Source organism: Acartia tonsa, chromosome 13 (assembly GCF_053477335.1).
Source record: "Acartia tonsa isolate MP-2025a chromosome 13, ASM5347733v1, whole genome shotgun sequence".
Classification (NCBI taxonomy): Eukaryota; Metazoa; Arthropoda; class Copepoda; order Calanoida; family Acartiidae; genus Acartia; species Acartia tonsa.
In genome coordinates, this window is record NC_137272.1 from 24,071,825 (window position 1) to 24,097,927 (window position 26,103).

The following is a 26,103-nucleotide window of genomic DNA, read 5'->3' on the forward strand; positions in this document are numbered from 1 at the left end:
GCGACGGTTAGATTTAAATTCGGCTAAATGATGATTGTTTTTTTTGTGTAGGACAATTCTGCCTAAGCACCCTGTCTATGGCCAGTATTTTACTTCAGTATATTTGTCTAACTTCTTTAACATGTTGTAGAGTAACCTTTTTGTTACTTTTACAATTCCATTTTCTTATAATTACAGATCTTCTTTAGGCTTACATTGAACAGGAATAGGATTTTATACAAGTTAAAAACTCATGGTTTTTTTTGTCAGGTATATTATCTTCAGGGGCGATTGCTCTTGGAAGGTTAGAGGAACTTTTTCTCAAAATAATTATAAACCTTCACAGACCTATAGGAAACTTTATGTTAAAGGAGACATAGACAGACAAAAGAACATGCTAATTTTATATAAGAATTATGATCAAATTAATTAAACTAAAGTTTATGCTTTTCATGCAAAAAAAACACATTGTTTTTTATCCTAACTGTAAGTACATAATATGATGTTTATTCCATAATATATAATAATGTTGAGAACAAACATGTTGTTATTGTTTTTAACAAAGAGATAATAAACATTTACCCTTATTTACATATAATATAGATGTTAGGCTCTACAAAATACATTATACTACAGGGAGATTTAAATTTTTTTTTTTTGAGACAGCCATGTGAAATAAGGGAAAATAAATATATTTTATTTTTCCTTGTACATGTACAAATTTACACAAATTTTTAAATTTACTATTTACGATTTTTTTAAATCATAGGCAAAATCATTTCTAAAACGCATATTTGACTTTTTATAAATTTTTAGAGGGTTAATTTTAAAACAGTTTTAACTTAGAAATAGAAAGATAATGATTAGAGGGAACCTTTTTTTTATTAGTGATCGAAAGTGTATGTACTTAGATGAATTATATTATTATTCATTTTATTATAACTAAGATAAATTGCGGCGCCCCTAGCATCTACTACTTGTCATAATAGAATAATTTTCAGGGACACCCTGAATAAATTAATGTTGATTTAATCAATAAAACATTATGTGCACCCTATACCTATTAACAAAGATAATGACTCCTTGGTAATGTTTTCGAGAATTATAAATGAACATTTCTATAGTCTTGTTTTAGAAGTATACCCTGTAAAGATTATGATGAATTATTTTATCAGCTACTTTTGTTTAGTACCATAATGTGAATCAGCGTAAAGTGTCCAATAAAAAGTGACGTCGTACAACACAAATGACCAATAATAGGCCAGTATACATTGTTATTGACCAATGGTAAATTGTATACTGGTTTGGTCATTTTTCATTGGACACTATACGCAGACATGCAGACAAAAACCATTGAATTTATATTTAGACATAATCTAACCATTTTGAAAGAAAGGCTTCTTTACAACTTTAATCTGTCCGTACATCCGTTCGTCCGTAAAATTTATATTTAATACTAGTATAGTATATACTAATGTTTACTATTTCTTTAAAAAATAAAATGTTTGGTTTTTGTTTGCTGTTCTTATTTACACATGTGTAATATGTAAGAAAATATGTGTAGAAAGAAATGTTTTAATGTAATTGATGTTTGTGTATGTGATATTGTATATGGTGTGCCAACACTTTCGCTGTAGTACCAGATATATATAGGTGTAAAATTAGAATATTAAAACATTCATATGTTAAAGATTATTATTTCTTTAAAACTACAAATTTCACATTATAAACTATAGAAAAACATGAACTAAGTATCCAATGTGGTAGCATTTTAAATATGTCTTTTGAATATAAACCTGTTAAATTTGTAATCCTTATACTAAAGTAACAGGATGTCTGTGTGTTTGTGTATCTGTGTGTCTGTACCGAAGGATCTCGCTAACCGCTGAACCGATCGGGTTCTCCTTAACAGGGTAGCTTTTCATAGGTCCTGGGAAGGTTTATAACTACTTTCTTGGGAGTGGGACATCCCCAACCCCCCCCCCCCAAAAAAAAAAAATGAAAAATCCCCCCCCTGAAAAAAAACAAAAAATTTCGCCCCCCCCCCAAAAAAAAAAAAATTAACTAAAATTAAAAATGAGGGGGAGCACCCCAACCCCCCCCCCCCCTTTTACTTTTTCTTTTAGAATCTAAAATAAGAAATTGGGTTATTAAATTCGACTCTCTGCTCCTCAAGTGCCTCTAGGGGCGTAGCCGCTAGTTTAAAAATAATGTAATATTAATTTCAAAATGTGAATCAGATTGTTTCTGATACTTTATTATTATGATAAATGGTGTTTATGACTAAAAAAGTTTCATTTGGCTCAATAATCATTTTAAAAATGTAATCAAACATTTTTTCTAGTTTTGGCCATAATATCTGTTTTCTTAGTTGATAATTAGACGGGAATGAAGGCAAACTATTGTATATGGGCCTAAATTACTATAGATCAAGGATAGAATCTATCTAACATGCCCTATTCACTTATTGACATTTCCTTTTTTATTCGCAAAGCTCGTCATTAACTACTTGTGACTGTCTGTTTGTATTTATTTTTATTAAATAGTTACTGATATAATTTTTAGAAATGTAAATGTAAATCACTATCCTTCACAATACCAACATTCCACTTCCCTAAATTTTCCCTTTTCTTCAAATCCCTTTCCTTTACGTCTCTCCCTCACTCTTCACAAACTCCCTAATTCAACATATAAACATTTATTAAAAGAAGAAATAAAAATTCTAGTGTCATACCTAAAGTGTACACAATGACGCAACTTTTGACGCTCCCAAATTTTTTCATTGGATCAACTTTAAATATATCAGTACAGCACCTTTTAAACTTAGATCGCTTTTTTAACAAAAAAAACCTCTTAGATTTGTACATTTTATGTAGATAATTTTATGGGCTGTAATTCAACAATATTACTAATTTATTTTAACCTTTCATAGCATAGTTTGTCTAATTCCTGGTCCTTTGACCTTAAATATTTTATTAAATTGTTTAAAACTTTTCTTAAACGCTTTGCTTAGTTCAAAGTAACAAAAATAACCTAAATTTCAAACGTTATTTTATTAAAACTAAAAGTCACAATTTTTTATTTCACTTTGTTGCCAATCTTAAATCAGATTTAGTTTAAAGAGTTTAGAAGAGCCCCGAAAAAAATACATTAACTCAATTGATTAAATTATCGGTTTAAGGGAATATATCAGTCAGGGGCGTCCAAGCTTTTTTTTTCGGGGGGGGCAAAAAATTTTAGGGGGGGGGGGTAATTCGTGTTTGGGGGGGGTAAAATAGCGCGCGAAGCGCGCGGAAATTTTTTTTTACCCCCCCCAAAATTTTTACCCCGGGGGTAAAATTTGATTGGGGGGGGGGTAATTACCCCCCCTAAAGTCTGTTGGGGGGGGGTAAATACTCCCCCCAAATCTGTTGGGGGGGGTAATTACCCCCCCCAAACTAATTTACACCGGGGGTAAAATTTTTCGGGGGGGTAATTTAATTATGTAAAAAAAGCACCTACCTAATCCATTAAGTTAATAAGTACTATCCTATAACATAAAGTAGTAAGTAAGGTTTATTTGACTATAGCTTCAGATTTCATTACTTTTAATACTGAGTTCTCCTTTTTAGGAAAGCTTCACATAGATCCCACGATGGTTCCACACTATTATAGGTCAATCCTTTGAGTGGTTCCTCCCTTTTTACCCTTTAGAAAACACGAGTTCTTAGATGCTAAGGGCGCCACTACTATTCAAATATATAGTAGTATCTCATTCTTTAGAACATAAAAATACAATAATTAACTCACTAACCAATGAACCAATATGATTATACTTTAAAGTGAAGCGTCTTATAGGTCCTGGTAAGTTTTATAACTAGTTTTGAGACACCCTGACATCCTCCCAAAAGAAATCGCCTATAGAAATTCTTTTTCATTATTTAATGAAATATTTAATTTAGTTAGGTATCTATTTTATGGAATCTTCAGTGCTTTACAATTACATCATAGATCCCCGGGATGGTTTTAGCCCTTATAAAGGCCCAAGCAAATAAAACATGATCAAACTATTAAATTTTTTGTTATCATGGTTAAGAACTGTTTTAACTGGTTGGACTATATTGGGGTATAGTCCTTTTGTGGCAACGCTCTTTAAGGGGCGTTTCTTCGTTTTTTTCACACAAGCTTCTCTCCTATTTCTAGCCCCTGCGGGGGGCCAATTGCTTAACCATGTGGGGCAATCACCTAAACCAATATAACCTATCCTAAAATAAACTATCAGTAAAATTTTTTTTAAAGAACATTCAATTTGGGGGGGGTAAATACCCCCCCCAAAAATTTTTTTTTAAAGAACATTTATTTTGGGGGGGGTAATTACCCCCCCCAAAATGGTTAGGGGGGGTAAATACCCCCCCAAAAATCGTTGGGGGTGCCTACGGCACCCCCAAGGTAGGGGTAATTTTTTTTTGGGGGGGGGTATTGTTCACAAAATTTTGGGGGTGCCAAATGGCCCATTACTCCCCCCCTTGGACGCCTATGATATCAGTTTTTATCATAATTATGAAGTATGAAGTTGTAATAAAATAATAAAATGTTAATTGCCTTTATACAAACAAAACTTAGATTCCGTAAATAATTAATTATGAATAATATATAAGTCCCTATTTCTAAATAAGACAATTACGTTGAAGACATTTTTATAACATTTTATATAAATTTTTTTAGATAATAGCCTTAAGCCATGACAGATAGGTTGGCTTACAGATTAGCATGATGTTAATATTCAGACGGAGGGACAGACACCGCACTATTTTATATTGTGTATTAATAACAAAACAAAATAACAAAACCTACCTTAATCCACACAAAAATGATTCCACTTGAATCGCAGGAGGCCAATTTTTGATATGGCTCGTTCCATTTTACAAGGGTAACCTAAATTAAATATGTAAACTTTAAAAATTTCAATAATATGTCAGCCATGAAATTGACCATTGACCACTTTTTGACCAATTGTTGAAATTGTATTAAACAAAATTCTTAGTTTGGATTAGTGTCTTTTAAAAAAAAAGATACTGATAATTTTACCTTTCAGGTAAGTTGGATATACATTTTATCAAATTAACCTTGGAAATTTTTAAAGTTCTTATTATTTTGATAATTTCCAAATGACATATGTATTATAGACTAATACTGTTCTAGTAGCGAAGATTCTTTATAGTTAGAATATGTCTTTCATCCGTAAATTTGCTTGTATTTTAGTTGTATTAACAAAAAATATCTCTTTTATCCAATCTTAACCCTTTTGATGAGACCCTTTTCGCTACTCTATACCATCGATCACATAGACACATCTATTGTCATATCCCTTAATCCTTAAAGAAAAGAAACGACCAGCTACAATTTCAAATATTGATCAATCTAAAACATATCCATTGTAGATATAAAAAAATGCATCCTTTAATTACTTGACCGTGCAAATTATGGCCTTGCAAATTATTAATTCTATTAATTACGCAAGTAAATGAGTGAGGGGGGGGGAAGTTCTTTGAAATAACTTTTTCAATGCTAGGGATAAGAAAATATCTTTAGGTTAAATTAAAAATGGAGCTACTGTCCTTATGCATCCATAGATAAACTTCAACCCTTTTCATAATAAATTATATAAAATAAACAAGAATAATTTTAGTACAAACGAATGCCTTTTTTTAAATGAAAAAATCTGTCCTTTTATCTGTAAGCACAAAAATAAAACGAGAAATTTGATTTTGATATCCTTATCCACAAAATTTTGTAAATCGTACCAATAAATAACACCAAAGATATGAGAGAAAATATTTTGGGACCACCATTTTGGAAGTCCCCAAAGTTAACAGTTGAAATAAGAAGCTCTTTGGAAAAGCATTGTGTAGTTATCATTATTTATGATTCTTTTATACCATTTTTATAGATATATCAACTTAATACCTTTCATTAAGCTTAAATGAAAAACATTGCAACCTGTTTTGAAGACAGACAAACATGCACTCCACCATTTTTAAATTTACTTTGCCTTTTGAGGCTCTATTACCTCAGATCGATGTCCTCTAAGGTTGAAATTAGTCCTGGCTGGAATATCCTAAAAAAAAAATTTATGAATTTATAAAAAGCTTAAAATCGAATTAAATGTAAATAAAGTATGCTAGATTTTTTAGTTGAGTAGACTAGTACATTGACAGCCTATTATTTAATGCAAAACAAGACAATTATTATATAAATATATGGATATTAGCATGTCAATGTAATGTCATCCATGATCGCTTTATAAATAAATAATAGGGGCATAAAACATTAAAATTAAATGTCAACAGTAAGCTTCAAGTTTAATTATCATAAGCTCACAGATTTGACTTTCATATCAAATGGACGAATACTTGAAGTCTTAGAAAACTTCGCTCCTGATTGTGATGGAAGGGAAGAGGGAGAGGGGTGGAGGGGGTGTAACGAATGGAAATGTTTCAAACTGATTGGATATTGTTAAAAGATCAAAGTTTTTTGATGGTTTGATGGAAAAATGCATAATTTCTTTTATGGCCGATCTTTTTTCATCTCAATGATAAGGTAAAGAAAATTCTCTTTTCATGGGTTAACTTTGAATACAAATAATATGATAGAAGGATAGATAGATTGCTAGGAAGATACGTAGATAGATAGACAGAAACACATTTTAACTTTTTAACAAACTCGTTTTTAGAAAGCGTTTCTATATAGATCTAACATTTCAGTGCCCAATTACTCAACACTTACATAACCTAAGGTGTCAGAAATACATGGCTTGCTTATGGTCCACTTTCACTTTCGGGTGGAATAGATGTAGATACCTTATTTTGTGAGCATCCGGAAAAGGAGGAAGTGTATGTTATCCCAACAATTCCACGCAGATTTGCTGTTGCCAGCCATCCTTCTTGGTAATAGTTCGTTCTTGATAACTTCCAGCCTTGGTCCTAGATAATAATACAATTGTTTAGGGATAGTTTTTTGGCATTTTATTTATGAGTCTTTGGATTGTTTTATGCTATTTTTATGCACACCTTCTTTCAAATTCATAATTTATATTTTTTCCCAAATACTTTGCTGTTATTGCATTTCGGCATTTAAAAATAAATAATTTTGCAATTTAGTCTGTATAAAATACTAGATTAATAATATATTTTGGATAGAGAGATAGAACTATTTAAAACCCTTTATCCTCGGTCCTTCAACTTTATAAAAGATTAGCCTACTTTTTTATCCTTCCCTCTCAAAATTTCATGTAGTTGTAATATCAACATTAGTATGAAGTCATAAGGTTATACAAATATATTGAAAAGAAATTACCAACTTTATTTAATGCATTATTGTCGACAAAAACCATTGTATGATGACAAAATGTAAATAGTTCAACAGGATACTATTGTCTGTAACTTGATTTATGACAATTTTTTATACATACTACTGTATTTCGGTGTCTATCCTAATGTACTATGTTTGTCTATTTAACAAACTAATCTTTTTTTAGTATAGCTTAATATTGGTCCTAGTTAAGTTTTTTTTGGGCTATTTACCCGAGGACCAACCAACATTATATTAGATCCTTGGGGATGAGAGAAAAAAAAATTCTTCTAAAGGGTGTGTGACTATAAAAAAAATGATACCCTCATTTGATGTTTTAGGGGGATATATCCGAAGGGGGGGGGGGTATGTCCTTAGGTGGATATATTTACTAACCTTTAATCATACCAGGAGGTAGGCAAAGGTTAAGTAAGATCCAATAAATCCAATAAAGAGTAGGAGATCTTGTTGAAAAAGAAATGGGCATTTAATGTCAGGGAGGGAAAATTCAATGACAGAAAAATTAATTTGAAATTTTTGCAATTTACTGAATTTCACAGATTTTATCGGGATGTTGGATGAAATTGTTAATTTATCGTCAATTGTAATTTTATATGTAGTGTTGGTATACTGCAATATAATTGAGTAAATTTTAATAATCTTACCGATGGAATTTCGTCTGGAACCTTGCCCATCCATGACAAGTCTGTTATACAACAATCCCCAGTGCTGTTCTTACTTCTCTCCCAGTGCAGGTGCATTCTAGATAGATAGATAGTAAAATATTTATCTACAAGGAGACCTATCTGTATCCTTTTTATTAACAACAAGCAAAAGAAACCGTTGTTATTGGCATCAAGAAGGCTACAAAAATACTTTCTTATACTTAAATGCGCTAAATATCCCTTTCACCCTGTGTATATGAATAGTAGATGATTAAATGCATTTTGATAAAGTTTTAGAATATAATTTAGTAACATCTTTCAAAACAGGCGGAATTATTTTTACGAAAGAGCAAATTTGACTTTTGGTTCTTTACAAAAAATATTTGGCCAGAAGAAAATTCATAATTATCATCGTCAAAAGCAAATCATTATAGACCCAAGAGTAATGTTTTTTTTTGCTATGTACAGTACGATTGCCAAAAAAGCAATATTCAAAATCATATAAAATTCATAGAATTGCCTAAGAGTTAGGGTTTCCTAAGTTTTTCATATTCCTTTATATCTATGTAAGGCTAAGGAACCCTTATATACCTTTATATGATTTGACCCATTAACTGTAACTTTGACTTGTATAAAATTTAGCATCAAAACAGGTTGTTAAATAGTTTGTTTGATATAGAATATCCCCTTTTGTTTTTGCTATTAATATTTTTTGTACTATTGCAGCTACTCTATAAATAGGTTTATATCATGCATATTATCTGTGAAATTTTGCAGTTTTGATAGCACGTCTAATTTAGTTGTTCTGAGACCATTTCTGGATTTCTAACTAATATTCATAGGAAAAGAAAAATAAATCTTACAATCACCACTTTTGCCCCACCCCATACTCTAGTTCTAAATCTAAAAATAAATAACTTATACCAGTTGTATTGAAAAAAATGTCCTTTCGTTCATATAATAGATCTATACAGAATCTTTCAAGAGAAATGTAGTTGTTAAAAACTTAATTATGCATAGAACAAAAATGCGCGCATTTTAAAAATTCAAATTGCTCGGCTTGTTGTTAATGTGAGAAAAAGGTTGAAATGTTTTAAGTTTTAGCAGGTAGCTCTTAGGCTATATAGCACAGGAATGGTTCTTATATATCCTTTTTAATTGTTTTCTTTTTCAATGCATAATTAAGTTTTTAAGCCTAACATTTCTCTTGAAATTCCTGTAGAATAAAGGCAGGGGGGGGGGGGGGTGGGATGTTAATTCGTTGACGAAAAAAGTATTTTTCCAAATCCGTGATAGAACAAGATTTTTCTTCAAATCCCAGAATCATATTTAATTCTAAAATAGAGAAATCTTGTTTTGAAAAATTAGATTTCGTAGGAATTAATCCTTTTATATTTTTTAATAAGATTTTTCTTTGTTTGTTCGTTAGATTATCGAAAATCAAAGAACCGTTTCTATATATTAAGGAAGTTTTACAAAGTCCCCATAAAAATTTCGAGAAATTTGACTTGGGTTGGTTTTAGACTTTTTTGTAGCCGTCAATCAAGTAAAATTAATTTGGTAGCGATTATTTGTGTAGAAATGACATATATTTATTTAATGGTTTGATTCAATATTCTATAGTTTATCGTAACTCAATTGTCTGTTAGCAAATGATTCTCTTAGCTGTTGGCTTTCAAGCTTTGGTTACTTTTATTAAATCTTCGTTTTTAACTTTTCAACAAATAATTTTAATCTACAGAAAGAATAACTTTATTAAGTTTTGCACATAAATTTAACGTCCACTGTGTTATCTCTTAAGATCTCTGGTTTCTACTCAACATTCTCAAACACTTTGGACCAAATTTAACTAAATTAGCTTACATTCCATTCAAATCATCATCTTCAAAGAATAGAAGAAACAAAAATAACAAACTCACTTAAAATTAACTTTTTATATAAAATTCTGTGCAACTACTCTGCAAGAACTAGATTCTCTGATCGCTGCATAAAGAAAAGTAATTATTAAAAGTAAATTACTTTTTTGTGTTAAATATTTCAATCCCTCCTACGCCCCCTCTCACTTTTTTCTTTCTTTTTCTCTTTCCCTCTCTTTCTTTCTCACACACACAATTTGTTAACCTCTTCTCTACTTCTTTATTTATCTCTCATTCTCTCTTTTTATTTTTTATAATTTAATTTTTTTGTATTATCTCCTTTTTTCTCACTCCATAACCAATCTCTATGTATCTTCAAAGATTTCTGTACCCCTATTAAAACTTGGATTTATTATTGTGTCGACACAATACTATGTTTAAATTTAATTATTAAAAATTTTGAATAAAGTAAAATAAAGTTTCGAGTATGAAAGTCAACCGGTTTTGAACTACACGAAAAACTATGTAACGTATCCTATTAAAAATAATTCTGTGAAAATTTTCGCTCGGGGCCAACTAACTAAAATTAATCTCTTAGTTTTTATTATACTCTACGCAGAAAGCTGTCTATAATACATTGCGAAAAATAGTTAATACATTTTTTAAAGAGCTCAATGTTGTACATAGTGACGACGTAAATATCAGGTACTTAAGCTCTTTTAAATTGATAAGTGCATTTTTAAGAAATTTTATGTCAACATAACACCACCATTTTAAACATTGTACTGTAAATTATGTTGAAAAATGTAAAAGAAAATGGAATATTGGTCCTAGTGCTATAAATTTTACTTTATACATAAATTCCTACCCAAGGATAAGGATAAAACACATAAAAAATGGTAGCTTTATGAATACACGGATTTAACGAATCTTATTTTTGACAAGAAAATATAAACATCTAGGACTTTTTAAGCCACTGAAAAGACATTTTTGTTTATCAGACTGAAAAAATAGTCTTTTTAAAGTGCACATCTCATAATTCTGCATTTTACTATATATTCAGAGCTCAGACAGATTTTAGAATTTTCATATACACTTTTCTTACAGCCCGCATGTTTTTTAGTAGCGAAGCTACTCTATAATTCACTTTTTCCGTCCGTCCGTCAGTCAGTCAGTCAGTCCGTAACGCTATTGGGGAAATGGGATTTACTCAGCTCCTATAAAAGATAGAATGCTGAAATTTTTTGACAACATTCCCATTATTAAGGAGCACAATTGACTATAAAACATCATTTGCGGTCGGACCGATTTTTAGCAGGTTTTAGGCTATTTTTATATTTTTCACATTTTTCTCCATATCTTCAGTGTTTATGGTCCGATTTTCAAAATTTTTTCAGTTACAGATATCAAAATTAAATTTCCTGTCGTTTAAAGAAACAATCATGAAGGCCAGACTGCATTTTTAGCAGGTTTTAGGCTATTTTTATATTTTTCACATTTTTCTCCATATCTTCAGTGTATGGTCAGATTTTCAAAAATTTTTCAGTTATAGATATCAAAATTAAATTTCCCGTCTTTTAAAGATGACAACCATGACGGCCAGACTGCCTTTTCAGCAGGTTTCAGGCTGTTTTTTTATATTTTTAACATTTTTCTCCATATCTCCAGTGTTTATAGTCCGATTTTCAAAAATTTTTCAGTTGTGGATATCAAAATTAAATTTCCCGTCATTAAAGGAAATAACCATGACGGCCAGACTGCCTTTTTGGCAGGTTTTAGGCTATTTATAAATATATTTAACACTTTTTTCCATATCTTCAGTGTATATGGTCCGATTTTTCAAATTTTTAAAGTTTTTAAGGATTTAAGAATTAAATTTTTTGTCGTTTTAAGAAAACAACCATGGCGGCCAGACTGCCTTTTATCAAGTTTTTGGCTATTTTTATATGTTTTACATATTTCCCAATATCTTTGTTTATTTTGATCCAATTTTCAAACTTTTATGGGATATCAGTATCAAATTAATTTTTCCCATTGTTATAAGCATCTTTAATATAATTTACTTTGATCATCGTCATCATACAAAATAAAACAAGGTTTCATATTTATCTTATCCAATAAATCTATTCTTGATTTTAGTAAAAACCTTTTAAATCTACCTGTACGTATTCCCATCTACGATTTTTTGTGCTTCGCTACTTATGGATGTTGTAATCCTTGTTTATCCCTTACTTTGATTTTAAATATCTTTAATATAGCTAATTGTTATAATGTACAAAACAAAGAGATTTTTAGAACCAAATATTTATTTAACTTTTAAAGGCAGTAGTTTATTGGTTATCTGAAATTCTAGTTTTTTAACTTGCGAACATTTCTGACTGCTCGATATCTTACACAGAATTGAGACATTGCAGAATTTTCTTATCAATCGAGGATTAGATTATCATATAGAGATCAAAGTATAAAGATAGGTTAGCACGCCTTTTAGTAATTAAGAAACAAAAATCTAACATAAAAAAATCATCCAATTGATTTTATAATTGGAAATAGTTTGGCTTATATAGAATTTATACTAGATGGATAAACCTTCAAAGCGCATTATTTACGTTCAGCTAAGGACGGACAAAGTACACTCTTAGTCTTATTGTCCAGGGGTACCAAATAAAGATAACTATCTCAAATAGTAGTCTAGCAATTTCATACAACAACGTAAAGATCTGTGATACCGACAATAAGAAATAGAAAAGGAAACATATGTATCTATATTTAGAATTATTATTTTCTAGTCTCTTGTTTATTATTTATTCATAACATAATTAAAAACAAGGATGAAAACATCCATAGCCTATATTTAGAATTATTCAAAGATAAATGATAATATCAACAAGTAATTTTAGTCATCTTTCTTTTATATAACCCTGATAACAAATATTTTTTTTTTACCCCCCCCAAAATTTTTTCCCCGGGGGTAAAATTTGCTTGGGGGGGTATTTACCCCCCCAAAATTGTTTGAGGGGGTAAATACCCCCTCCTAAATGGTTGGGGGTGCCTACCGCACCCCCAGGGTAGGGGTAAATTTTAAATGGAGGGGGTAAAATGAAAAAAATTTTGGGGGTTGCCGTAGGCACCCCCAAATTCGTTTGGGGGGGGGGGTTAATCGCCCCATTACCCCCCCCCCCCTTGGACGCCTATGATCATATCTGTATAGTTTTCATACTCCAAAAAATATAACATTTGATGAGAGGGATAGTTTAATGATGAGGGGAAGGGCAACATTTTTATTATGCAGTTCCAAAAATGTCATTTTCTGATAAATATACGGAAGTGAATGGACACCAAATGTAGGACACTTTAATGGTTCTTTCTTCGGAAAACTTAAACACAAAGTTGGTAAATTAACAAGATAATTTAAAGAAAATAAGGTAGGCCATATCGGTATGAATCTATGCGGAAGGTAGGTATATTCTCATAAACAACTTAAAATATACCCACAAAAAAAAACAGCTTAAAATGATATTTCTTATAAACTTTAATTTTTACTTTTAAATATAAAATATCATTTTTGCCCCCTTTTTCATGAAAACCTAAATTTTTGTTGGGCTTAGTAGTAAATATTTAAGAAGGGGATGCTTTTAACTGGGGGAATATTTTAGTAACCTTTACGTGGTTACGTCATACTAGAGGGGAGGGAAATGGGTAGGGGTAAACGAAAATTTTAGATGATAGTTAGAATGAGCGTAGGGGAAATTAATGGGAAAGGGAATGGATAGAAGGGGAAAATCACCGGTTGCTCAGAATCCACAATTTATTTCTGTATCATACAGAAAAGATAAAAAAACCAATGATTTAATCGTTAAAAGCATAAACAAAATTTGAAAGAAAAGTGACTCTTACAGAGATGCTTCTAATGTTTGATTTATAAATGTCAGGGAGTTTGGGTCGAGCCATCTTCTCTCGTGTTAGATAGTTCCTTAAAAGTTCTATGAAAAATGCGTACCTCCTTGATTACAAAAATAATAAATACTACAGTTTCTAATACAAACTGTAATTTTACCCCAAAAGTTAAAAGTAAATTAGTTTTGTTTTCAGATAAAAGTAGTTATTAGATGCATAAAATTAAAATAGTTGTTGGGTAAAAACACTTTAATTTTTCCCCTGTTGTGTAAAACCATATGATCTTGCTTACTATATACTAACTCTAGGGTGTGGTAGTGGTTCTACAAAATATTATTTATATATAGTACAGCTACTCTATAACTAGGGTATGAAGAAAAATGTTGTATACATTTTTTCGTACCACTTTTTAATAAATCTTGATTTGATTGAAACTTTTCCAGCTATAATTTAAATTTACAGAACATTTAATTTTGTTTTAAATAAATCTATCTTCCGTTCTCTTATCCCTCATTATCTTTAGCATGTATAATTCCTCAAAATTGTGTCGTTATCATGTCATTAGACGATCGATATTTAGACACCACTCAAATTTTGAAAATAATAAATATGAAACATTGTATCGCCACCCACAGTTTATATCCAAAGATAAATCTTAAGGATGGATGTATAGAAAAGTATGACTCATAATCTTGGAATATAAACCCGTGGCTTTCCGTAATGTCTTTCTGGACATTACTATTAACATTCTTACCAAAAGTGAACCACGGATGTAACTTTTTCAAAACTTTATCAATTATTTAGTTTTAAAGATTATTCTATATCAAAAAACTCTTAACCTTATTCAAAAAGCAGTTTCTATAAATCAAAAGGCCATGTTAAGTGATTTATTAACATTACCAACCAAAACTTTTTTCTCATAAAAATATTGGATATTAAGGGTATGATTTTGTAGTATCAGTGTTAAAAAGAACATTAATAATTAAAAGATAATTAATTAAATTATAATGTTCTATGAATAGCATGTTGAGAAATAACCAATGTTATTAATTTATAATTTTATTACTAGGAGAATTCTAAATATAACTATGTATATAACTTGTAAACAAGTAAATTTGGAATATTTTTCTAATATTTTCACAATTATTTAAAACTTAAAAGCAATGGTGTTCAGAATAAGCGCAGCAATAAGGAGCTGACATGACTTTTATAAAAAAGTTTAGATAAACTATTTTAATGTTTAAATTTGTTTAGAACGAGGAATTTTATTTAATAATCATTTTGGAACTACCATTGAAACATAAGTACTGGCATACTCTAGATTAGAATTGTTTTGCATCTATAAAAAATATATAAATGTCATTGTAACGAACAAATAAGCAATTGTCAATGAATTACTCACTTTAAAACCATACAGATATACATTTTTTGTAAAGGAACACAGATGACAACATTGACAAGTAGCAAAGCAAAAAATTCAAAACAAATATTGTTCAAATTATAAGAAGCAAAACAGAAGGAATAACAGAATAGTCCAGGAATATTTACAAATAAAAATCCATATCATTATCTCATATAGTAGCCGAGTAAATAATTTCCCCAATAGTGCTACGGACGAAAAATACCTTTAACTATAGAAAATTCGCTCCTATAAAGGTTGACTGAAAAATAAAACATGTGTTCGGAATTATCCCATCTTTGCCAAATAATATAACAAGGACGTTCATTTACATTAATAATTTGTGCGTGTGTGTGTGTACGCAACCAGTAATCGTTAAACAATTTTCAGGAATGTTCGGTATTGGTCAGGTGTAGGTTTTAGGCTATTTCGCAGAGGGAAGTCTGCTACACACCCTTAGAGATATGATCTCAAACAACAACTATGTGTCAGGGGGCGAAGTCATTAGTAGTTTATTACTTTATATTTTAAAATAGAAAGTTTTTTTAGAAATATAAAAAAGATTCCTGTGCTACGTATAGTTTAGGAGCGATGTGGTAAAATGTCCCAACTGCCTTAAAACTTGACTTACGAGTAAATCATTAAAGATTAAAGTATATAAAAAAATATGTACCTTTTTAAAATTCAAACTGCACGGCTTGTGTTAATAGTAGAACAACGTTATGCATACCGTTTGAACCGCTATGAAGTCTATTTTATGGAAATATAAGAACCATTACTGTGCTACTTATAGTTTAGGAGCTACGTAGAAGAATGACCCAACTGACTTAAAACTTGACTTGAGAGTAAATCATTAAAGATAAAAAAGTGTGTGCAAAAATGCGGACATTTTTAAAATTCAAACTGCTCGGCTTGTGTGAATAATAGAAAAATGCTATGTATATCGTTAGAACCGTCATAAGCTCTATTTTTTGGAAATATAATTACGATTTTTGTGCTATTTTTAGTTTAGGAGCTGTATTGATAAATGTGAGAAAAGTGGAAAAATTTCATCTTTAATGATTTACTCGCAAGTCAAGTTTTAAGTCAGTTGGGACATTCTACCACATAGCTCATAAATTATACGTAGCACAGGAATCGTTTTCATATTTCCAAATAATAGACTTCATAACGGTTCTAATGGTATGCATAACATTTTTCTACTATTAACACAAGCCGCGCAATCTAAATTTTAAAAAGATCCGCATTTTTTTTTGCACACCCTTTACTATTATTTTCAAGAGAACAAAAGCACAATTCTGTCTTATAGGCCATAAATATCTTAAATATCGTATTTTTCTTTAAGTTTTATTTTCACTAAACAAAAAATCATTATTATAATGAATATTTACTCTTTTTTGCAAATTAGTGCGCACACACTTTTGCTTTGAATTATATTAACAAAGAAACAAGGATGACAACATCCATAAAAGCGAAGCTCTGAAACCGTAGGACAAAAGGGCATTAACATTTGTAGAGTGTCAGAACTGAATAATCAGAATATAAATGTTTAAGAATAGAAACAAAATTGTAGGTAAATTTGTGAAAAATTGCTTGATGCAGGATAATGTATAAGGACATACTTACATTTTTAGGACTTGATCATAGAGTTGCTTTGCTTATAATATTGTAATTTGTTATCCCAGGAATCAGTATACCAAAAATCAGATCAATCGAATAATTAGATCATATAAAAATTTGTTGTTAAAAAAGTGAAAAAATCATCATGTTGAAAATGGACGTACGGACATTCTGGTAACGATTATAGAGGTGCTACGCTTTCTAAATTGTACCTAACTACTACAGGGATCACCATGTAATATTTGAAATCGATAGGACAATTCTAACATGCCTAAATTAACGAAAAAAGCTATCCGTCACGGACTGACTGACTGACCGACCGACCCTAATTATAGAAAAGCTTCGCTTTAAAAAATTAAAGGAAATGTTATTCTGACTAATTTAAAAGTTTGAATATTATAGTATAATGATATTTTTCAGTTTAATGAAGAAAATATTAATATTCTGTTAAAGCTTTCTAAGTATAAGCCAGGTTTTGCAGTGGTATTGTTTTTTGTTTTTGTTGCCTCTTTTCTGTCAGGTGCGTGATTAATTGTTTCATATCTTATACCTTGTTCTCTTATATATTATTACAACCAAGCTTTTCCATAGTGTCCCCCTGCTGTATGTTCGTGCGCTGATTGTTAATCTAGGCACGTTAGAATCGTCCTATCAAACTTATATCTTGCAGTGAGATTTATATAAAAATATGGTGTCGGTTGAGCCCTGTGGGGCCTCTAACTGTGGTGCCCTAACCCTGCAGGGCTACACGGTACCATATGTAACCTAACCTAAGCTGACCTAAACTAAGCTAACCCTTCCATAATTTAAATTAAAGGGTTGGGGGTATTAGTTCTCAACAGATACTTTGAATTTTATAAACTGTGGACGGATTTTAATTTTTAAATGATTGTCAAAAGATTTGATATAGTCAAGGTGTTCTAAACTATCTCAGAGAAAGAGAGAAAGGACACTGGACTGCATAGATCATACTCTCTCATTTGTTGAATTCAATTTTTTTGGGACCTTTCATTTTGATATCTCATACAAAAATATAAAGCTAATAATATACTAAAAGATGGAATAACATGTTGAAAATTGTTTATTATCTTAGCTAAAATATATATTTACATTATGCAAATTGCTTTAATTCAAAATATTAATGCATATTAATACCTCGCAGCTATTTGTACTTGTTAAAAAGATAAAAAAAAAGTAATATCTCTTACCTGTTTATTTGAAAGGTTACTGTAAATAGAGCTACATTTTTAAACTTAACATTTTTATTCTGACATTTTCCAAAATAAAAAATATTTAAAATTAACGATTAAATCTGGTTTACATCTAATACACTTGTCAAATAAAAGGCATAATTTAATTTCTTAAATAGGATTCGTAACAGTCTGTCTGTCTGTGTATTTGTACCGAATGTAGGGGCTAATTATTAGACCGATAAGACTCTCCTTATCAGTAGAAAGATCCGGATAAGTAATTCATTTACCAGATAAAGGTCTGACAATTAGATGGTTGGTTGTCTGGTATGTGGTAGGTTACATAATACTCTAGTTATAAAAGTGTTGGGTTTTTGACTCTATAAAAGATGGCATTACAATTTGAGGTCAATGGGTTGGGACAACTGCAAACAAACTATGTTCCTCAATATAATAAGGTAATGATAAAGTACTCGCTCTAAGTATATTTTTAAAAGTGAGTAGAAAAAAGTTTGGTAAAAACCAGTTTTTAATTAGTCTAGACCCACTTTGTCTGATTGTTAGACCAGTTAAAAATCTTTTAAAAAAATAACATCTTTGTGTGATTTGACCGTATTTGGGTCATGTATGACAAGCAAATGACATTAATCATAGCTATCTATTTTACAAGGACGTCCAATGGGAGGGATAAAGAGTGAATTGAATACCCCCCCCCCCTCCCTCCCCAAGATTTTGAAGTTTTATTTTTACCCCCCCCCCCTCCCCGCAAAAAAAATGTAAAAGCTTGGACGTCCTTGTCCATATGATATCAAGATTACAACCCCCTATTAAATTTTGAATTTTATGGATATGATACTTGATTAATGTGCATAATATGTTGATTTTCATTCAATCTTTGAAAGTTATGACCGAATTATGTTGCTTATTAAAACACATAACACAAAAAAATGAAAATTGGATAGGGCTAGTGATTATATAGGTTAGTCTGAACTTGTATAAAGTTGTCTAGTTAACTTACTTTTCAAAACTTGGTATAATTCCTTGACCCTACGAGTGGACCAAATAATCCCCACTCCCTTCCTCTTATTTACAACTTTAAAAAGCGTTTTTAGTTCTCACGTAAACTCTTGCTTTGCCTAACCTAACCCTAACGAGAAATAAAGTATGTTTGTTTGTGTTCCACTTTCAATTCAAGTGAAATTGCCGAAAACTTTATAACAAGACTCCAATACAAAATTTTATTCTTACAACTTTATTTTCACGAAAGGGATGTTGCAACTGATGAAAAACGGTTTTACCATCTTAGACTATAGAGTAAGGTCCGATTTCAGTCGAGTTTGCTAATGCAGTTTGAATTTTTTCAAATTATTATAAGGTACGTAACTACGTCGTTGATATTTTACACGAAAAAAAATGTTTTTAACAAAGGAGAAAAAAAATAGGTAGTGAATTTTGTTGCTTTTAAAATGTGTCATTAGTTGAAATATCAAATTCTTTGCTATAATAAGATTTAATTATGCCAAGTCTCAAGTTTATCTAGTATTGGTAAAATAGTTAACAATTCCATAAACATTCAGTTGACCCTGTTAGTCCCACCCCTCGCATTCATTTCTAATAGCGAAGCTTTTCCTACTTATAGTCCTTCCGTCAGTTGAGTAAAAATCTAGTTTTAATTTATACACAAAGATCCACCAACGAAATAAGGAATAATTTTTAAAACATAGCTTTTCATAATGATTATCAAAAGGTATTTAGGTCCTAATTATTTTAACCATGTAGGTTGAAAGCACTTTTGACATCAAAATTTTATCAAAAGATATTAAATTTATTTTTAAATTATTCGTTCTTAGGATAATTAAGATTTATATTATAATCCAAACATTTATAAATAAAACTTATATAATCTATCATTCCCTCTCATTCATACATATGTGTAAAAATCTATTCTACATGTAGCCTATAATTATTAAATAGATTGTAATTATAATTTCAGCTTTATTTTACTATTTCATTTAATTTTCAAAATTTCACCTATGAACATTAGTATTTAAAAAATTAAAGTTAAGATTATATTTTTTGTTTGGGACCTAGAATGTCAATTTACATATACTTTGACGCCATCTGGTTTATTAAAACCCCTGTATAGCAAGAAGGTCTAACTTGACTGAAATTAAAAATGTTGCATAGTTGGCATCTTTACAAACAAACAACTACCAAAGTAAGACAAACTCAGTCACTTTCTCTCTCTCTCTCTTTTATGCTATAATAGAAAATATGGATAGTAATACTTGTTACTTTTGACAACTTTTTTACAATATATTCTAAAATAAGTTTATTTTATTTTACATTCTTTAGAATTATGTAAAATCTATTTATACAAAACACATATTTTTAATGTAAAAATGATACTAATCACTATTTAAACTCCGCAAAAACATTATTTTTTAAAATCCACCAGAGAGATTTTTAGCAACACAGTGACGAACCATAAACAGGCCCTTACTGAAGTTAAGAAAAGAGATATAGATACAGAATTTAGGAGTAAGAAAGAGAGAAAGGGAAAGAAAGGAGGTTAATACCAAAGGAACTGTCAAGTCAATAGATAGATACCTCAGCAGGGAGGGGATTCATGGAGGCTGTTTACAACAATCACTCCCCCCATTCCATTTTATAAATTCCTATTATTCCCCCACCCCCTTATACTAAATATCCCCCCGTATTCCTAAAAGGGAGAGTACTGGGGTAGAGTGGAAATAGAGAAATGGTCGATATTCTTCTATGTAAGTATAGTAGAATAATTAACATCCCGTATTCAATAATTTCTTCGCGAACTTTTTATACCTATGTTTATCATTTTATAAAAATATTTTTTTTGTATTATTAAAAAAAATACAATAACAATTATATGCTAAAGTAAAGCCGCATAAAACAATTGCAATAGCAATAAAAAGAAAGTTGGCGGTTTCCATCAAAGTGCTTGTTAAACACTGTAACCCCCTTCCTTATTTGAGAAATAAAATAGAAATTAGAAAGGGTATTTTTGTTTATTGTACAAATATACACATAGGGGTTATGAATGGGAAAAAATACTCCCGATATTTTTTTTTTCAGAAACAAGTGGGGAAGGGGAGTTAAAAGATCAACAGGCTTTTTCAGGGAAAGTTATATTCATTAATAAATTCAACCCTCCCACCTCAAGCGTTACCGCTGGAGGCTAGGGGACGCTATTATTAACAAAAACTAATTTGATTTATAATAATATTAATGGAATTGTTTGTTAAATTGTATCCCGTTTCTTTAGAGAGATAGATTTTTTTTGTCTACATAAAATGAACGACTGGAACTAATGTATATTCGTCTGATGATTTTTAAAAGTGCAATTATGTAACGGTTAGCTTTTATCATTAATTTAGAATTTCCCTATCGATTTGAAACAATGCATGATAACTCATGTAACAGTTTGGTATGATTCAAATAAAGTAGCAACTCTATAATCGTTACCAGAAAGCTCACGGGCCTATTAAAACATATTGAATTTTCCATTGTTTTGGCCACAAGTTTTTTTCTGATATAATTATCTTATCTGACTCTTTTTTGAAATAATGATTCCTAGGACAACAAGGTTCAATGTTATAAGCGTAGAAACTTTATTTTTAAGTCATAAAATATGTAAGTATGTCCTGAAACAGTATTCTGTATTTAAGCAATAAAGCACAAAAACATATAATTTGGTTTGTATTTATAAATTTATTTTCTGCTTATTAAGTTCTGACACTATACAAGTGTTAATGTTTCTTTTATTTAGAGCTTCTCTTTAGATGTTGTCATCCTTGGTAATATAAGTTATTGTAGTGTGAAGATTTTTAAGAAGGTAACATAAGTGTAGGCAAATATAGGTTACTTTTTTGACATTTCCCGGCTATGTTGTCAAAAATTGACATCCTCTAGTGGTTCGGTTATATATTAGCAAAATAGTTGTTTAGTAATGAACAATATGTAATTCTATATAACCTTCTTAGAGGGACAAAAGTGTAATAATTGATTATATTTCTGCTTTTAATTATCTTGTCTCAACCTCCTAACTGAACACAGAACAATTATAATATCACCTTAGCTCATTACCTATATATGTCCCATCCCATATCATGATATTAAAAAGATAGAAATTTTATACAATACACATAAAAGTTGCATTTATAGTTTTTAATTTTCATTATTAAATACCTTTCACTTAACTATTTCTTAATTTTAAGAAAGGTTTGTTTGTATTCGTGATAAAATTTTCAATTCAGTAAAAGGTAAGAAGACATTTATTTCATTTGTTTATTCTTAAATTAAGGATCCCAGAAGTTATTTACAAGGATTAATACTTTCATTAGTAACACAGAGACAAGAATATTGTACCCAAAGAAAACTTTGTTTGCCTTTAACATTTATGGCATTGAAAACAACAGTTTAAATTCAATTCTGTAATTTTGTGGATTAATTTTTAATAAACCACCTGGGAGTAATCTAAAGGTGCATTTTTGTAGCTTTAATTGGCGGCCGATAATAGTCACTTTTGGTGGCTTAAGCTGCGAAACTGTTGTTATGCTATATTCACTGTGAAGGAAAACCATATTGGTCCAGCGGTTAGCGAGATAGATTGACATCCTGTTAATTTTATATTTAGGATTTATTTTTATTGTTATATTTGTGTATACTTTTAGATTTGTTCAAATTTTAGTTTTGAAATATCTATGAACAATGAAAACATAAATGAAACTAAACAAAACTGAAGATAAACACTAATACAACAGCATACAAAAACCATTTTTAAAATGCTTGTTTGTAATAAATATCAGTAAAAAGGGTATAAAACAACAGATATATTCCGCCGAAAAATATAGCATTACAAAAATAGTTTCATTGTTATATAGAAAGGCAACTAATGCTTCATAGAACACGTTTTGCGTGCAAAACCAACATTTGCCGATTCATATACACTTAAAAGATGCACATAGTAAGGAAAACGTAGATTTATAGAAAATCAATAAAGATTTTAAAAAACCTAAATTATTGAACATGTCTAATATATTATTAAGTACGTCAATTTTAATAAAAATTTGACAACATTAATATAATTACAAGGAAAATATTTATGTGTGCTTGAAAAGGATTACAAGAAGCGAAGCCTAAAAGATACGATAGTCAGACAGAGAAGCACTGAGGTCCAAGCTTTTTATTTTGAGGTGGATAAAATGAGGGGTTTCAACGTTTGAAGTTGAAAGGGACAAATACCCATTGAACATCTATTAAAAGAACTATACTATTGATATGTTTATTTAAAACATACATAATTTACCTTTCAGAGATATATCCGTTACGGACTAACGGAAGGACCGACCATAAATATAGAAAAGTTTATGTTTTACAAATTTATTACCACATTTAAAATATAAATATTGTGAGTCAATAATTCTCTGCTCCCATTTGACATTATTGTCCTTGTTTTTTTTAGTAGCGAAGTTACTCTATAATTCACTTTGTCCGTCCGTCAGTCAGTCCGTCAGTCAGTCCGTCAGTCAGTCAGTCCGTAACGCTATGGGGGAAATGGGATTTACTCAGCTCCTATAAAAGATAGAATGCTGAAATTTTTTGACAACATTCCCATCATGAAGGAGCACAATTGACTATAAAACATCATTGGCGTTCTGACCGATTTTTAGCAGGTTTTAGGCTATTTTTATATTTTTCACATTTTTCTCCATATCTTCAGTGTTTATGGTCCGATTTTCAAAATTTTTTCAGTTACAGATATCAAAATTAAATTTCCCGTCGTTTAAAGGAACAACCATAAAGGCCAGACTGCCTTTTTAGCAGGTTTTAGGCTATTTTTATTTTTTTTTCACATTTTTCTCCATATCTTCAGTGTTTATGGTCCGATTTTCAAAATTTTTTCAGTTATAGATAACAAAATTAAATTTCCCGTCTTTTAAAGAAAACAATTATGACGGCCAGACTGCCTTTTTAGCAGGTTTTAGGCTGTTTTTTTTATATATTTAACACTTTTTTCCATATCTTCAGTGTATATGGTCCGATTTTCCAAATTTTTAAGTTAAGGATTTAAAAATTAAATTTTTTGTCGTTTTATTAAAACTACCATGACGGCCAGACTGCGGTTTATCAGGTTTTTGGCTATTTTTATATGTTTTACTTATTTCCCCATATCTTTGTTTATTTTGATGCAATTTTCAAACTTTTATGGGATATCAGTATCATAATAATTTTTTCTATTGTTATGAGCATCTTTAATATAATTTACTTTGACCATCGTCATCATGCAAAATAAAACAAGGTTTCATGTTTATTTTATCCAATAAATCTATTCTTGATTTTAGTAAAAACCTTTTAAATCTACCTGTACGTATTCCCATCAACGATTTTTTGTGCTTCGCTACTTATGGATGTTGTCATCCTTGTTTTGTGTGTGTTCTTTATATACATGTATTGTGGTATTCGGCAACCGTGAGCCATGCCTATGGCACCCCTGACCGGGGTTCGGGGAAGGGCCAACGGCCCTCCCCCGAGTCCTGGGGAAGGGGTCTGCCAACCCCCTCCCTCTGGCTAAAATTAATGATTGAATCTGACAAGCTTTATTATGGTTAACGGTATTGTTAATTCCCCCCACCCTTTCCAGGGATGGGGGATCATTATTGCCCAAACTGACTATTGTATATGTATTATAATACTTTTATGTTATGATTATTTATTCCTATCTGTGTAATTATTGTTTGTTGTATATAGCTTTAGTACTCTTTAGACCTTCAATAAAGTGACAACTGAAATAGATGTTGATTATTATTTGGTGAATGCTAGAGAAGCGTAGCTTCTCTATAGTAAGGTGTCCACGTCTGTCACACTGCCGTAATCTAATTGAACTCCGGTGTCTGCCATTTATCCTCGGCGGATACCACAACTTTTGGTGACAGCTGTGTGAGATTACGGCAAACCACAAGTGTAGAGCAGACGCGCAGCTGAGGCTAAGGTACTCCCAGCAGTGAAACTGGCAAAACTGACACAAGCAACCTGAATTACCCACCCTGGATAGCAAGGTCTAACTCTGCATCCGGCAGTTGTGGAAGTGAAACAGCGGAACTTGACGGAGAACCGCGAGAAGCGCCGACATCTAACGGAGAATTGGGCGCTCAAAAGGCTGAAACAGGCCTGCGGACTGGCTGAAACACGCCAAATAAGTGCAAACGGCTGAAACTAGGCCAACCTTACTGCAAGAGATAGCAGGATCCGAACCAGCGGCGCTAGCAGGACGGGACATTCCCTGCCGCCATCAGCCGGATTTGGATCAGCGGCGCTAGCAGGACGGGACATTCCCTGCCGCCGATAGGCTGAAACACGCCACATAGCTGCGAGCTGCGAGCCAACATACGAGTGTAGTACAACAAAGCAGAGAAAACTACGTCAACTCCAAGTATCCTGAGAGGCTACAACGCAGCCACCCATCTAGAAAAACAGATATTATATCACATTGTAGGGATTACCACCCTGGTGTGATGGTTAAACAATAGATTTATGAGCAAAGATTGGCAAACAATTTGTTGTGTATTGTGATAAAACTAAAAATAGAACAGGCTTGGATTTGTGTGTATTGTGATAACAACTAAAAATAGAACGGGTTTGGTAAACAAATCTGTTATGTATTGTGATAGGGACAAAAATAGAAGCTAGATGTAACCTAACAATGCCCTGATAAACAATCTAAACACCTCAAGCCTACAGCACAACAAAAATACACCCCTTATTCCAGAGGAAAGGGAGGGGCCCACTCTCCATTTAAGGAAATACAATCAAGGTGACATAACAGATAAGCCTAGGATTAAGGAGAAAGGGCACCATTACCTCATCACACAGTTACCTCAAACCCACAGCACTCCCCCCTTCCTCACAGGGGGAACGGACGGTTTTACCCCGTCCCCTCACGCGCTTCCCCCCTCCTACCCACACTTGACTAAGTCCGCCCACGGTGTGGAGCTAGTGACCGGGAACACAGAGCGCCATTTACGGGTCGCGCAACGGAGTGCGGAAATATCATAAAATTCAACGGACAAAGCGGACCAATGAGAGAGCGAGTTGAGGGATAAGTGCGCGTTTTACCTGTGTGCGCGGATTTGACG

The 26,103-nt window shown here is 31.3% G+C and overlaps 1 protein-coding gene across 2 annotated transcripts in view; it reads right to left on the reverse strand.

Moving 5' to 3' along the window:
• Tusp (WD40 superfamily protein Tusp) overlaps window positions 1–18,014 on the reverse strand; it is an 86,600-nt gene extending 68,586 nt beyond the window's left edge. The window contains exons 1-5 of one of the 2 annotated variants that reach the window (XM_080180654.1): window positions 17,951–18,014; window positions 7,974–8,070; window positions 6,819–6,941; window positions 6,029–6,076; window positions 4,813–4,893 (exon numbers count right to left, since the gene is read on the reverse strand). In XM_080180654.1, the coding sequence (XP_080036780.1) occupies window positions 4,813–4,893; window positions 6,029–6,076; window positions 6,819–6,941; window positions 7,974–8,069 (348 nt within the window). In that variant the 5' untranslated portion in view covers window position 8,070; window positions 17,951–18,014. The remainder of the gene's footprint in view (window positions 1–4,812; window positions 4,894–6,028; window positions 6,077–6,818; window positions 6,942–7,973; window positions 8,071–17,950) is intronic. The other variant, XM_080180655.1, reaches the window with a different exon arrangement.
• Window positions 18,015–26,103: the final 8,089 nt, after the last annotated feature.